General features: G+C 43.7%; 1 protein-coding gene across 1 annotated transcript in view; it reads right to left on the reverse strand.

The window, feature by feature from the left end:
- LOC119953293 (dynein heavy chain 9, axonemal-like) overlaps positions 1 to 15715 on the reverse strand; it is a 686444-nt gene that overhangs the window by 104914 nt on the left and 565815 nt on the right. The window contains exons 60-62 of the mRNA XM_038777408.1: positions 6968 to 7161; positions 3154 to 3302; positions 1949 to 2076 (exon numbers count right to left, since the gene is read on the reverse strand). Coding sequence (XP_038633336.1) covers positions 1949 to 2076; positions 3154 to 3302; positions 6968 to 7161 — 471 coding nt within the window. The remainder of the gene's footprint in view (positions 1 to 1948; positions 2077 to 3153; positions 3303 to 6967; positions 7162 to 15715) is intronic.

The following is a 15715-nucleotide window of genomic DNA, read 5'->3' on the forward strand; positions in this document are numbered from 1 at the left end:
GACAAAAAAAAGAACAAAGGCCAATTCTGTCTTGCCCCTCCTGAATAAAAAGCAATCTGATAGAAGCGATATCACAATGGTTCATAACAAGCTCAGTGAAATAGTCAAGTTCATCATGGTAGATAACAGATAGAAAGGAAAACAGTAATCATTGCTGATGTTAAGAACTATGCCACCTCGTATTTTCATAGGGAGATGTTGTGGTGCATTGAGTAGCGTTTTGACCGCTGGGTTATACTTCAAGGTTTGATGGCCGTGGAAGGTGTGTTAAGAATGTGACCAAACAGGTTGGCTATCAGTCCGTAAATCCTTCCACTATGCCTGATGGCAGGTGGCAAAGACAGAGAGAGTTTTCTGGTCAGCCACGCCACAGAAGGCAATGGCAAACCTCTGCAGTACCTTGCCAAGCATCACCATGGGCTAATCCAATGGAAATTTGTGGTTGCCAATGTCCTCTTACTCTAAGGTACCTGAAGAAGGAGGAGTCCTTTTGCTACAATATCATGAATGTCTGTTAAAATGCACCCTTTCTTTCTCCACATGAGTACAAGGAGCATCAGGAGTGTAACAACAAACAAAATTACGCATGTCACAATCAAGAAAAATTAGGCTGTGACTGCATTTGTAAATTCTTTTGCATGGACTGATTGAAAAATTCTAAGCAATCAGGGGCGACTTGTGCAATTTGCTTTTATTCGTATAAAACAACTACATACCTCACAAAGCATTTTGTGTAATTTCCTGTCATAGAATGGAATAAAAGAATGCAGCATTTACCTCTATCCTGGAATACAGACCAGAATTTTCTGGTCACATCTTGGCACAGGGATTGGGCTGCCCAACCAAAAGTCCATTAGGTTTGGTGGGACCGAATGATCCCGCCCAATGACTTTCAGCAGCCACACATTTTCTGTATGGTCTTGTTGCATGTAAGCCTCAATGTGATGAGTTACCGTAATGTATACTGAGTTACAACGTGGCTAATTTTATTGGCTACAAATCAACTCAGCAAAACTTATAAAAAAGGATTTGTTTAACATGGGGAGCTGGTTTGAATATTGTGGTGCAACTAAAAAGAAAGGTCTAAACTGTTCAGTTTGGTGCTTGGTGGTATACAGAGTTCTAGGCCATCTGAGTGTGGAATTCCCATTTGGAATCAAATTAAAATTCAGATTTTATTCTAACATCCCCGCCCCCCTCGCCCCCCCCCCCCCCCCCCCCCCACCCCCCCCCCAAACTGCACGTCAAGATAATGATTTGGTGCAATGCTCTAGTTTTGCTGTACTTTACAATAAGTCAGTGAAGAGTAATAATGGGTGGGTTGTAAAACCAGCATTCCACCCAGTCCCATGGGTTTCCTACCCAAGAGAGTTAGGATGAAATCTCTACCATAACGTCAGTAAATTTCCCCGGCACATTAAACTTTCCGAATCCCAAAACTGTGCTCTGCACTTTTCCCAAATTGCACAGATCTGTTTGTGTTAGCTCTGGAGGACAGCTTTAAATATATCAATGTCATGAGTTAGGCTGGGAACCTTAGCAACAATGAAAGAGGAGGAGAGGACTTCCCGTCCTGACACCAATGCGGATTCACAGGATATCAGGTCTGAGTAACATGCACAACAGTTCAAATGAAAAGGATGCTGTCCCTATTTAGAGGTGACACTTCGCTTCCTCTCTGGAACACAAAAATATCGAGGATGGTACCCTCAGTAATTGCAATGTCTGTTTTTTTTTCTCCCCCATATCTCAGAGCATAGGGCACAACCTGTGATGATCAATCAGTTCATAGAATCATAGAATGATAGAATTTACAGTTCAGCCCATCGAGTCTGCATGGGCCCTTGGATCGAGCACCATATCTAAGTCTGTATCTCCACACCTCCATCCTATCTCTGTAACCCCACCTAGTAATGAATCCAAATAGTGGCAAACGAGTTTTACATACCTGTAGAATAACCCAGTGGCCTTCTTTGGCAGCCAGGTCGAGAGCTTGTTCAGCTACTACCTCCTGGCCTTGTCCGAGTGATACATTGTGGAAGTTTTTATTATCAAATGTGAAACCCAGCTTTTTACCTGTGGTTGAAGAACAGCTGTGAGTACAGAGAGGACAATACACTCCATCCATTGCTGGTATGATCAATTTCTCTTGTCCAAAAATGCCGAGTCAGCATTTATGGCGAAAACAATATTAAATACAATATATTGGTTTCTCTTACATTTTAATATGAAACCATCTACACAAAATAAAGAACCAATATATTTTATGAAATTTGGAGGTGCAATCAACTTTTGTTTATACTGAATGCTCTACCTTGACAGGCAATTTAATCTTCACACTAGCATTAACCAAATCACATGCCGTTGCTGAACTCAGTTTTATAGAACTAAATTGATCTTTGGAATCCATTACTTCCTCACTTTAATAAGGACATACCCTTAAGTCAGTGCTTGCTGCACTTCTACCAAAAATAACACAACCCTCATGAATGTCAGGCAATCTGCAACTTTAATGTTGGGTTCTGCACTCTAAGCCATGCTTTTCTTGTACCTTTTTATGAAAGCATAGTACAGCATGACAATTCTGCAATTAAAACATAGCTGGCATATGCCTCCAACAGCAATACTATGTAAAAAAATTGAAGTGAACTTAGAACACAGCAATCAGTCCACTACAGTATCAACAACAATTTACCCGTTCACTTGGAAAATGTCAAACATATGACTCAGAGAGGCAGCTACCACTGTGCAGACCTACATGGTTTGTTTTGACAGTAAATGACATAACATAAGTGAATAATGATCTTTACCAAGGCCAAAGTCAAACTTAGATCTGATTTGTGGATTGGCCCCTTCGAAGTTATAACCAAGATGTGATTTGACAAAATACCTGGGCCTCCTCCATGCAACATAAATTCGATAAAATATAGCTTGTAATATTTTCAGGCGCTTCCAATGTGTCACTTACTGATTAGAAGCTAGAAAGATGGTGCTTTATCTTCAGTTTATACACTTGATCCCTGAACATAGATGGTAAATCTGATTGCCCAATGTTACTAATATTGCTTCAAAGATCCTCTTTGCCAATAATGAACATTTGTTTCAGAATGTTGCCTCTTTAGGAATTAGCAGCAAAAACATGCAAAATATTACCGTGTCTTTCTACATCTTTGAGTGGATCGACACCAGGTGAAAGGATAAAAAACATTGGTGTAGCAGGCCCCGATTCGTCAAAGGATGCCGAAAAGTCCAATGACCTCCCCACCACATACATGCTGCCCAATTTTTCTTCAACATAATCTCTGAAAGAAGGAAGACAGGTTTTTGTTTTAACTGCATCACAATGTGTACTGCTTGTGTCATTTGCCAGAAGTCAAATGCAGATTAACATCTGGTAACCATTCATCAATTAAATCTATTGATCCAAATATGTGAAGGGGAACTATGCTGAATAAACATTTCAGCTGCCTGGATGAACGTAATGGTGTACTGTTCTTCCATCTGGCTCCCGTCTCAAGGATGGTGAGAGTGAGCTGTATGCAACACAATTTGACATTATAATTTCTGAAAGGCCACTCCTTGCGCATAGCAATCGGACCAAGAAATTGAGCAGTAATGGTTTGAAAAAGATGCACAGGGCAACCCATTGCTGGCCAGTCACTATTAATGGCATTTTAATTATGATGTTAAGATACACAGATGAGGGCCATTGTTTAATTAAGTATTTAGAGCACATACTAAGAGAAACTGCTAGGACACTGGGTTTTTAGGTAAGAAATAGGCATGCAATGCTGCATTCTATGAATAAACCTATTATCAAGCAAGGTTTCAGCGTCTAGTTTCATACTTCGCACTGGCTTGGGATTGATATAATAGTCATGATATAACACACCTTCATTTTACCTCCTCTGATCACTGCATTAACTGCAATGTGTACAGACATGCCAGATGTGTACTTGCTAGGTGTTGCTAACAGGCACTGGAATACAGGAGGATGAAAAGCAGAATGCAACTACAACTGGTGTCTACCCTTCAAATTCCCCATATCAGATACTCTCCATGGGAGAGACCTTCCAGCTTTTCACACCGGCGGGATCTCCTGCTCCTGTTGACCACACAGCCCACTGTGGGTTACTCGGCAACATGGTGTGGATTTGATGGAAAATCACATTGACAGCAGTAGGACAAGAAGATCCTGCTGTTAGCCAACAGCAGGTCGCCTCCCACTGCCGAGAAAGCCGTCGCGGGAGGCCAGAAAATCTTGCCCCCTGGTTTATTTCATTAGTTTTGGAGAGACAGTTTTTGAGGAAATAGTTTGGAATCCACCTTTTGCCTCTTTTCTCTCTCAGGTCGGTAGAACATAGAACATAGAACATAGAACAGTACAGCACAGAACAGGCCCTTCGGCCCTCGATGTTGTGCCGAGCAATGATCACCCTACTTAAACCCACGTAACCCGTATACCCGTAACCCAACAATCCCCCCATTAACCTTACACTACGGGCAATTTAGCATGGCCAATCCACCTAACCCGCACATCTTTGGATGTATGCAGAAAGTAAGAATTACCTCTGGTTACCAAAACATGCAGTAAATATACCAGCCTTTAGCCCAGGAATAGGCATGGTGATTGACGCGTGCATCAAACAATTGCATTCCATTTCTTTGGTATGGCAATTGTTCCCAAACTGTGGGTCATGACCCCCAGTGGGGGTCACAGGATAAGCAATTAGGGTCCTGAACGTCAGGGCAACGACAGCCATGGAGGGCTGACTCAGATTTGATAGTCCCGCGTGGACTAACCCAATGAGTTCTAGGGCTCAGCTGGGGCACCAACAGAGCTTTCAAAGTTGTTTCTCCTGTGCCTGTGTCCCGACTGTTTAAACGCTCACCCCTTACCACACACAACATCAGTCATAAAACCCTCCACGTTTTCACTCTTAGGTCACAACAAATGTTAAAATGGGGGCACAGCACTGCTGTTGAAATGAAATGAAATGAAAATCGCTTATTGCCACAAGTAGGCTTCAAATGAAGTTACTGTGAAAAGCCCCTAGTCGCCACATTCCGGCGCCTGTTCAGGGAGGCTTGGGGAAGTGCATATATTTGTACATCTTTAGAAAGTGAACAAAAGAATACCTCTAGGTGAAAACTGTGGTTTATGGACGCTATTCTGCAGACTAGGCATTGAATACTTCTCAACACGCCACAAAGGGACATTATTCTGAGAGGAAGATGTGCTTATCGTGCATATTCTTAGAAATGTAGCCAACTTTCCTAACCTCACTCTTCCCACTAAGTTTGTTAAACCTTTCCTGACACAGAGTTATGTTGGGTGGGTTTTATGACTGATATTGATTGTTTTGGCCACCTCCTTCTACTGCTCCAGAGTCGCTTTTCATGGAGAGACGCCCCCTCCTGTATCTGACTTTGTGGACCAATATGTCTATACCTACAGTAGTGTACTTGAGGATTCAGTGCCTTCCTACAGATTGCAGAATTATCACTGTTGTTAAACCTTCTTTGAGACATTTTCTCTGGATGTCCTCTTCTATAAGAAGCTAATCACCTTTAAATTATTGAAACTAAGTTACCTTGAACATTTTGTGAAGTCAGCCAGAATAATGTTTTGAGTCGGCAGGCGAGGGTTCAAAAAAAGGGCAACCCGACGCCAAAGCTGCATCCAATGTGTCCAGTTCTGGTTTTATTGGAGTTAGATGGGTGGCACGGTAGCACAGTGGTTAGCACTGTTGCTTCACAGCACCACAGTTCCAGGTTGAATTCCCGGCTTGGGTCACTGTCTGTACGGAGTCTGCACATTCTCCCCGTGTCTGTGTGGATTTCTTCCGGGTGCTCTGGTTTCCAACCACAAGTCCTGAAAGATGTGCTGTTAGGTGAATTGGACTTTGTGAATTCTCCCTCAGTGTACCCGAACAGGCGCCGGACTATTGGAACTAGGAGATTTTCACAGTAACTTCATTGCAGTGTTAATGTAAGCCTACTTGTGACACTAACAGAGATTATTATTATTATATTACAGCATGACTAAGCCATTTTCCAGAGAAGCTTCAGGAAAACTTTGGGAAGCTTTGGGGCAGCACGGTAGCATTGTGGATAGCACAAATGCTTCACAGCTCCAGGGTCCCAGGTTCGATTCCGGCTTGGGTCACTGTCTGTGCGGAGTCTGCACATCCTCCCCGTGTGTGCGTGGGTTTCCTCCGGGTGCTCCGGTTTCCTCCCACAGTCCAAAGATGTGCAGGTTAGGTGGATTGGACATGATAAATTGCCCTTAGCGTCCAAAATTGCCCTTAGTGTTGGGTGGGGTTACTGGGTTATGGGGATAGGGTGGAGGTGTTGACCTTGGGTAGGGTGCTCTTTCCAAGAGCCGGTGCCGACTCGATGGGCCGAATGGCCTCCTTCTGCACTGTAAATTCTATAAAACCAACTGCTGGAAAGAAGCAAAATAAAAGGGAATTTCCATCACTGCTTGTGGACCAACTAACGGAGGAGTGAACCCTCTTACGCCTCACCTCCGGCACATCATGTTGACCTGCTTCCATCCCCATGATTCGATCCCTGCTCAGACCCCCTCCCATCCACAGGATTACTCTATCCAGGTATGCAACTCCATCCTCAGCACCCACACTCCCGGCCTGGTAAAAATTCTGAGCACTGCCTGTAGCCTGATGCCACAGGTCAATCCACCTGGCAGCCAGCCACCTCTCAATCTGGCTGGGTCAGCAGGAAAGCAGAATCGAACATTTTAAACTGGTCCTGGTTTTAAATACACCCCTCCCAGAGGAAACTGGATCCATTCAATCAAAATGAACCAGAAAGTATCTTTTTTTACTGAATTTTATAACCGGCAGTATAATTGCAAATGCCCTGTCATTAGATAAAGAACAAAGATTACAGAGTTTTCAACATTCGCTAGGATTTAACATATAAAATTAATAAATGTTCTTACCGTACTGCGTAGGTCATTCGGTCAGGACGCAATGCCCTCATCATACACAGCTGCTGTAATGTTGTTTTGCTCTTCCATTCTTGTGGAAACTTCTCTTTTTCTGGGCATTCGGACTCTGCAAACTTCTTCCACCGCTTGGCAGAGCCTTCGATGTCACGGTCAAGGTTTCGAAACTCCTCCAGAGTTGACAGTGCCTAATATCAAGAAGGGTAAGAATTATTTTTTTTTTAAAGTTTGTCGCAATCATTTTTCATCGCTAGTCTCTGGATTCGCCATCCAACGTGTTATTCCATCTCCCCTGCATCCTCACACGGTGGAAATCAAAGCACAGCGGCTATCCCTCAGCTTTCCTCCTGCCAACAATGTGTTAGGGTAGTGCTTACTTTCACATTTGAAAAAACGGCAACCAGCATCACCATGTTGGGCAATTAATTTAGCATTTCTATCGAGATACCTGCAGTGGGTCGACCCAGCAGTGAAACAGTGCCTTGAAAGAATCTTTGAACCAAAAAATAAGGAACTGTTGACATGCTTATGAGAGAACAAAGCTGGAGGCAATGTCTGTATTGAATAACTACAATGTGCCAAACTTCAAAGTGCAGTGTGCACTGAAAATCATTCAAATGCTGAAGCATAATAAAAGGCTTATTTTATCCTTTTTTCTGCCAGTGTGTGTTTCCTCCCCACTTCGCTTCTGAAATCATTGATTGTTAGTCAGATACAGTCCTTGGTTTCTCCTTGTCCTCAGAAGTTATCCGTCATGTTTGGAATGAAACAGCAATTTTCAGCAGTTCATTTAATAAGTACATCCCTGTCCTCTCTGAATGCCCACATACAAACACTTTGCTTTTTAAGTGCCCAATTATTTTTTTTCAATTAAGGCGCAATTTCGCTTGACCAATCCATCTATCCTGGGTTGGGTTGTGGGGGTCATCCAACCTGACTGTCTGTCCCTCTACAAAGGCTACATCGGTGTCCCGTGAGCGGAAACACGGCACTCTTGAGGCCTTCCATATCTGGTGGGGGCCGCAGTGACTGAGGTGCCTTATCGAACCTCTTAATCACATATGGGGCTGGTTTAGCACAGGGCTAAATCGCTGGCTTTGAAAGCAGACCAAGGCAGGCCAGCAGCACGGTTCAATTCCCGTACCAGCCTCCCCGAATTTGATTTAGTTTAATTAGTTATATAATTTTTTCAAAATAGTAAATGCCCTGGTGGAAGTTAAACTGAACCTGAACATCAGTGATGAGGTTATTGCTGAGTAAGAACTACTTAATAGCACTGTTGCCAACATCTTCCACCACTTTACTGATGATCAAGGTTGTCCACATTGCCGGGTAGCTGTACTGGAACAGCTTGGTGAGGAATGTGGCAAGTTCTGGAGCACAATTCTTCAGTATGATTGCCAGAATTATGTCAGGGCCCATTGTCTTTGCAGTATCCAGTCCCTTCAGTCATTTCTTGATATCATGTGGAATGAATCGAATTGGCTGAAGACTGGTACCTGTAATGCTGGGAACGTCAGGAGGAGGTCAAGTTGCATCATCCACTCAGCGGTTGTGGCTGAAGATGGTTGCAAATGCCTCAGACTTGCGTTTTGCACTGACGTGAGGCAATAGTGAAGCCTTCTCCTCTTGTTAGTTGTTTTAATTGTCCAGCATCATTCACGATTGGATGTAGCATGACTATGGAGCTTGATGTGATCCATTGGTTGTGGAATTGCTTAGCTGTCTGTTGCATGCCGATTTCACTGTTTGACATGCAAGTCATCCTGTCATGTAGGTATTATATTATTCTCTAAGTCTGAATAAAGATTGTAGACTTCCAGTTAACACAAATACTTTATTCAGTGGGTTTGTTCTCTTTCCAGAGCTGAACTAGATATTATACAGTCAAGAGGTATGACCAGTGAAGCTAAGATAAACTACCTGTGCTAAGCTGTCTCTTTGTGCTACTGCTCACTAGCCTTGTAATTCTGAAAGAGGTGGATCCCCCCTTGGGCTGGATCCTTTATACCAGTCTCTGATGCTGCCCTCTAGTGATGCTGTGGCTGTTACATCTGTCTGTAGTCCCTGGTGTATGTGCAGATGTATGTACAGATGTATAGATCACTACATCACCCCCCCCCCCTTTTATTTGACATGTTTTCTAGACTGGCCTCAAGAAATATGTACATAACAAGTGATGAGAATGTGCTGCACACTGTGAAAATGATCAAAGTAATACAGAAACAATTAACTATGTTGTGAGTCCATCGTGAGAAATGTCCATATTTGTCTTGTGCGTATGTTAAAGTGTTGTTACAAACCTAGCCGGTCGAGTGCCTTACGGCTTCTGCTGACGCGTCTTAACGATGGTAGTAGGGATGATCATTTAATGTCATCAAATGTCTGGCGTTGTGTGGCGAGGAACGTCCTGTGGCCAAATGGACTCGGTCAAGTCCAGTGTGGGAAATACTGGTGTTGTAGGTCGAATCTCTAATAGATCCCGGTGGTTACGGTGAAAAAGTACTCACGCAGACGATTTGACAATGTAGGACCGCGGTGCCTCCTGCCTGATCACCGTGGCTGACTCAGACCATCTGCCTTCTGGGTCCCTGATTCTGATAGTGTCACCTATTGTCAGTGGCTTGAGTGAGATCACATGTTGATCTTAGTATAGTTTTTGTTTGGAGCATAGTGCCTGCATGTCGTTGAGAATCGGTACGTTGCCGGGGTCTCGGAATTGCTTTGCCGGTAGGGTTGTCTCTGCCAAAGAGCATTTGCGCTGGCAACAGTCCTGAGCTCAATGGGGTTGCTCGGTACGATAACAGAGCTAGGTTGATGTCGGAACGTGACTCGGCTGCCTTACTGATGAGTCATTTAATGATGTGGACACCTTTTCCCCCTGTTCCATTTGATTGTGGATAGCGATTCTGTGTCGCACCGTTGTCTGACCTCAACTTTTTCCTGTGTTTGTGGTATTGATTCTGTATGTCATCGTTCATGAAAGCTGTTTTGCTTGTTTGTTCTGGAGCAGATGTGAATTTGTGAGATTCTTTATCATGCCATGGTATGTTTGTAGTCTTGTCATTGTTGTAGTTTCTGTCGTTTCTGTCTTTGTTCTTTTCGTTGTCGTTCTTGTTGTTGTTTTTGTCGTTTCTGTCTTGGTTGTTTTCATTGGCGTTCTTGTTGTTGTCATTCTTCGTGTTTTTTTTGTCACACTTGTTAATTCTGTTTTCGTTGTTTTCACTTTTATTCTTGTTCTTTTTCTTGTTGTGCTTGTTGTTTCTGGGATGCATCTTGTTGCTTTTGTTGTTCTTGTTGCGCTGTATGTTGATTTTGTTGTTGCTGTTGCTGTTCTTGTTTCTGCTGTGCTTCTTGCGGTTTTTGTTGTTCTTGTTGTGCTCAATGAGTGTGCCACGTGGATGATTTGAGTCATTGTCACAGTTATTGGTGTCAGTGTCCTTTGTGATATCTGCTACATTGAGCGTTTCTTCTTGAGAATTGTGAGAATGATCTGATGTTGCATTGATGTTGGTGACATCAGTCATTTGTGGTGGATTCGATTCCTCTTCTTTGCTTACTTGGTACTCCTCTTCTAGAGTTATTTCTGGTTCACTTGAATCATCATTGATTTCTAGGTGCTCCTCTTTTGGAGTCATTTCAGGTTCACTTGAATTATCATTGATTTCTTGGTGCTCCTCTTTTCAAGTCATTTCAGGTTCATTTGAATCATCTGTGATCTCTTTGTGCTTCTTTTCTGGAGTAAAAATCTTCACGATTTAATTTTGCTGTGGGTCGTGGTGCTCCTTTTCTGGAGTCAAAATCTTCAAGATTTCTGTTGACGTGGTCTCTCTGGACTCTTGGTGCTCCTCTTCTGGAGTCAAAATCTTCAGGATTTCTATTGACGTGGTCTCTCTGGACTTTTGGTGCTCGTCTTCTGGAGTCAAAATCTTCAAGATTTCAATTGATGTGGTCTCTCTGGACTCATGAGTGGCCGTCCTCTGATTATTGAGTGCTTCTGTGCAGACAAGCTGAGATTTGTCAGTCTTGCTGTGATCCTGCACATCCTGTACGGGAATTGTGATTTCTTCGTCACTTGTCTCACATACAGTGGTAGACATTCAGTGTCTTCTTCTGGTGGCTCAAATAAACTTGATAGATCTTCATGGTCTTGTACATGCATGCCGTTCGCTATGGAGTGTTTGCTTGCTTCCATTTTTGAGTCTGTCACCAAGCTGTCTGTGGAGGCTTGCGTCACTCTCTTTGTGGATGCTTGTGTCGCTCTCTTTGTCGAGTTTTTAATCGCTCGCTCTGTGGAGCCTGTCATCGCTCTCTCTGTGGAATCTGTCATCGTTCTCTCTGTGGAGTCTGTCATCGCTCACTCTGTAGAGTCTGTCATCGCTCTCTTTGTGGAGTCATGCAGTGTTCTCGCTTTAGAGCGTCGTCTTTGTCTTGGGTATTGCTGTCATCCAATGTATCGACGATCTGCCATGGCAGCATGGTATTGGATTGATCCACCATGAGAAGAGTCATTTTGAGCTTTTCAACCCTGTTGCTGATGCTGTGATCAGGATCTTCGAATAGCTCAGCCATGTCCATGTTTTTGTTCATAAGCAAGGCATTTTTGTACAGTGATTTCTAGAGTTAGATGCTTATTTTGTGAAAGTTCTTCCCTTAATTTTTTTATCAGATAGTCCAGAAACTAATTGATGCATTATCACAGTGTCTCTGAAATCAGCATAATCACAGCCTTGTGGTATTAACTTGAGATTTGTAATAAAATCAGAGATGGCCCCTCCATTTCTCTGACAAGAGTTATATCTTTCCAGCATCTCACCAGGCTGACTGTTACAGCGTTCATCAAATTTTTTTGAGTATAACTTCTACTTTGGTGTTGTCCTCACCTTCTAAGTAATTAAAGCAATTATAGATTTCTCTAGCTTCATGCCCTCCTGTTGAGAGTAATAGGGCTATTTTTGTTGTGTCAGAGGCAGTGCTTAAATCATTAGCTGTGATAAATATTTGGAACAGCTGTTCAAACATTTTCCAGTTATAACTTAAATTACCAGTTGTTTCCAGCTGCCATGGAGTTCCAACAAGTTCCATCGAATTAGTTAGTTGTCGAGGATCCATTTGCTGCGAAGTCTTCCTCAGTTGAATATCCGGTTTAAGTTTTTCTTCTCTTGCTGGTGTCTAGCTAGCTTTCTGAAATCATATCTGGTACCATATGTTATTCTCTAAGTCTGAATAAAGATTGTAGACTTCCAGTTAATACAAATACTTTATTCAGTGGGTTAGTTCTGTTTCCAGAGCTTAACTAGATACAATAGTCAAGAGATATGACCAGTGAAGCTAAGGTAAACTGCCTATGCTGAGCTGTCTCTGACTGCTGCTGCTCACTAGCCCTGTGCTTCTGAAAGAGGCGGATCCTCCCTTGGGCTGGACCCTTTATACCCATCTCTGATGCTGCCCTCTCATGATGCTGTGGCTGTTACATCTTTCTGCAGTCCCTGGTGTATGTGCAGATGTTTGTACAGATCACTACAGGTATGTGCTGTTCCTGGCAAGTCTTTTTCCATTCTTCATTAAGCCACGGTTGATCCTCCAGCTGATGGTCATGGTACAGTTGTAGAGTGGGAGATATGCAGGGCCATGAGGTGACGTATTGTGGTTACATACAATCGGTTGTTCCTGATGACCCATTTGGCCTCATGGATGCCCAGTTTCAATTTCTGGATGTGGGGGTGGATTCTTTGCCCCCCGCCATTGATAGCTGGGTTCTCGATCCAGCATCGGGCATCAGGCAATCGAGCATCAGGCAAACAAATGGGATCACCACCATTCCGATGCTCCGGACCCCCGCCTGTGGTGGCAATGAATTACCCAGGCTGGCAGGAAGATCCATGTGGGTCAATTGAATCCATTTGCATTCGATGAATGTGCTGGACGCCCAATTCTCCATGCCCCATGATGCTCCAGCCCTCTCAGCTGCGATTCATAAGGAGAGGATTGGTGCAAGTGTTTTTGAGCATGGCCCTGACGCAGCGGACCCTGCAGTGGAAAAAGGGGGTAGGAACTTACCATTGGTGCCCCTAAAGTCCATCGGATGGCCCATCTCGCCCTCAGGTCCGAAATCCTGCCTCGTGCCCCCCAGACCCCAATCAGAAACCCATCAGCATCCTCAAAATCATACATCACCATCTCTGGGGCCTCTGGGCGGGAGAACTCTGTCTCCCAAATGGAGAATCCTGCCCCGTTTAAAATGTATCCCATTTCTCATGATCGTAATGTCACACAACATGATGGAGGGTATCCTCAATGTGAAGATGGAACCTTGTCTCCACAATAACTGTGAGGTGGTCACTCCTGCCAATACTGTCATGGCCAGGTACATCAGTGACATAATAGACTGGCGGCGATGAGGGTGAGTCGGTTTTTCACTTTTGTTAGTTCCCTCGCCACCTGCCACAGACCCAGTCTAGCAGCTGTGTCCTTCAGGTCTTGGTCATGGTGCTACTGAGCCACTCCTGGTGATAGTCTCACACCCAAGTACACCTCCCATCCTCAGCGCTTCCTCCAAGTGTGGAGTACTGATTCATCGGTCAAAGGGAGCGGGGTGGCTGGTTGGGGTGGGATGGGGGTTGGCAATCGGTGGTAATCTTTCGCATGTTTCCTTGCACATATTTGACCCAATGCCATGAGACCTCATGGAGTCTAGAGTCGGCATTGAGGACTCCAAGGACAAATTCCCTTCTAACTGCACTGTATTGCCACCTCTGGTGACTCTGGCCTGTCAGTGGGTGGTGGTAATGGTGGTGACTGGGACATTGCCAGTTAGTTATGATTCCATGAGTATGGCTATATCAGGCTGTTGTTGTGGGTTTGGAGTCACACGTAGGCCAGACCAGGTAAGGATGGCAAATTTCTTTTCATAACGGGCAGGAGTGAACCAGATTGGTTTTTACAATAATGGTTCTTTAATAAGGACACGGGGAATCCACACCGAACATAATAAAGTTATTATTTACAGCACAATATATATAGACAGCCCGGTCGATCCCTACCAGGTTACTTTATGGTCGGTTCCATTACTGGCTGTTCTTTTATACAGAGGTGAATAGAGATCCCCCACCCCTAGCAGGGGGAGCTTATATTCCCCAAGGGCTACAGGGAACATAATCATTCCCACCTCATAGGTCCCATGCAGACTATTACAGGTTCAAATGTCACCATAAAACTAATTTATAATTCCAGATGTATCAATTGAATTTGAATTCCGCAATCTGACAAGGCGGGATTCAAACCCACGTGCCCGGAGCATCAGCCTGGTTGGTCCCCTGGATTGCAAGCCCAGTGGCATTACTATGACGCCACAGTCTCCAAGTCAAATTAAATTAGTTAAAGTCAAATTCTCCCCAAGGATTACCTGGATCATAAAGTTGGAACGTAGATTAACACAAGTAGGAAGTCATCTAACTTTGACGACATCTGAGGTTCTAGATCTGCTGCAAACATAAACGCTTTGTTGTTTGGTGTATATCTTTGTTGAAATGTAAACGACAGGCCAAATAACAAAGCTGTATTTCACAAGGGCATCCAATGCCACTGCAAATGAGACTGTGACTTGATGGGGAAGTATATTGAGAAAGGCACAAGTGGATGAGGGAGAAGCAAATGAAAGTGCTTCTCCTATTTATGTGGTTGAAATGGAAAATGGAGTTTTGAATTAAGTGTTTCAAAGCCAATTAATCAAATCAGCCATATATGTAATATTGACTACGGCTGATATATTTCTTTATGTTACTGTATGTTCCTAAGTTGATTTACCGCGGCATTCCAAGAATGTGCTTCCCATTAGTTCTAACCCTCGGGGAAATTTGGAAAAAAAAAATCAATGTACATTTACAACTGGAAGAATGATTACTTTGCACTTAAAACTTTACAGTAAAGACAGGTCGTCAACGAATATTTAAAACACTGAAATGTAATTGGTGCAATGCAGCCCAAACAATTCCAACGTTATTTCATTCCAAGTGCGCAGAAAGCGTGAATAAAAATATTTAGCGGGGTCCTGCATTGTTCGGTGGAAAAAAATAATTTTCACTTTGAAAGACATTTGATCGTCTATCCATCTGCATGGAGTAACAGGGCAGAGTGGGCAATCAACATTTTTAACTTCAGGTGTTTAGCGTTTCGGAAGTGCTGTCATATTAAAGGCAAGTGGGGAATTCTCCGTTATTGAGACTAAGTGCGGTGCAGAGTGGCTCTGGTGCCGCCTATCCCGGGCCAGCCGGAATTGTGGGATCTCGCGCTGGATTCTGCGCTCAGAACCTCATTAATTATGCATAGGCGGGTTCCCCTCCAAATCACCTGGCGGGCCAGCAGCTGATTTGTTTGCCCACCAGCTGATGGCGGTTTGAAGGTTACGGTGCCATATTTAAACACCAGTCCAGCACACTCATCTCACTCAGTCCAGCACCCCCCGTCTTCACCAGACTGTGCAGGATGTCAGCAGAAGTCATGCAGCCTCAAAAAATGCGACAGCACCAGCTTTCACCGCCAGGGTCCTCAAGGGCCTTGTTTGGGGAGTCCAGGCCCACTGGCATGTGCTCTACCCCAGGGACGGCTCAAAGAATCACAACAATATCACCTCGGCTGTGTTCTGTTTCATGACCATTGTAATGACGTATACGTAACATCTAGTTCTTAAAGTAGAAAGATGATTTATTAACAAACATATGAAAAGATAACTAACAAACTATA

The sequence above is a fragment of the Scyliorhinus canicula genome, chromosome 18 (assembly GCF_902713615.1).
Source record: "Scyliorhinus canicula chromosome 18, sScyCan1.1, whole genome shotgun sequence".
NCBI lineage: Eukaryota > Metazoa > Chordata > Chondrichthyes > Carcharhiniformes > Scyliorhinidae > Scyliorhinus > Scyliorhinus canicula.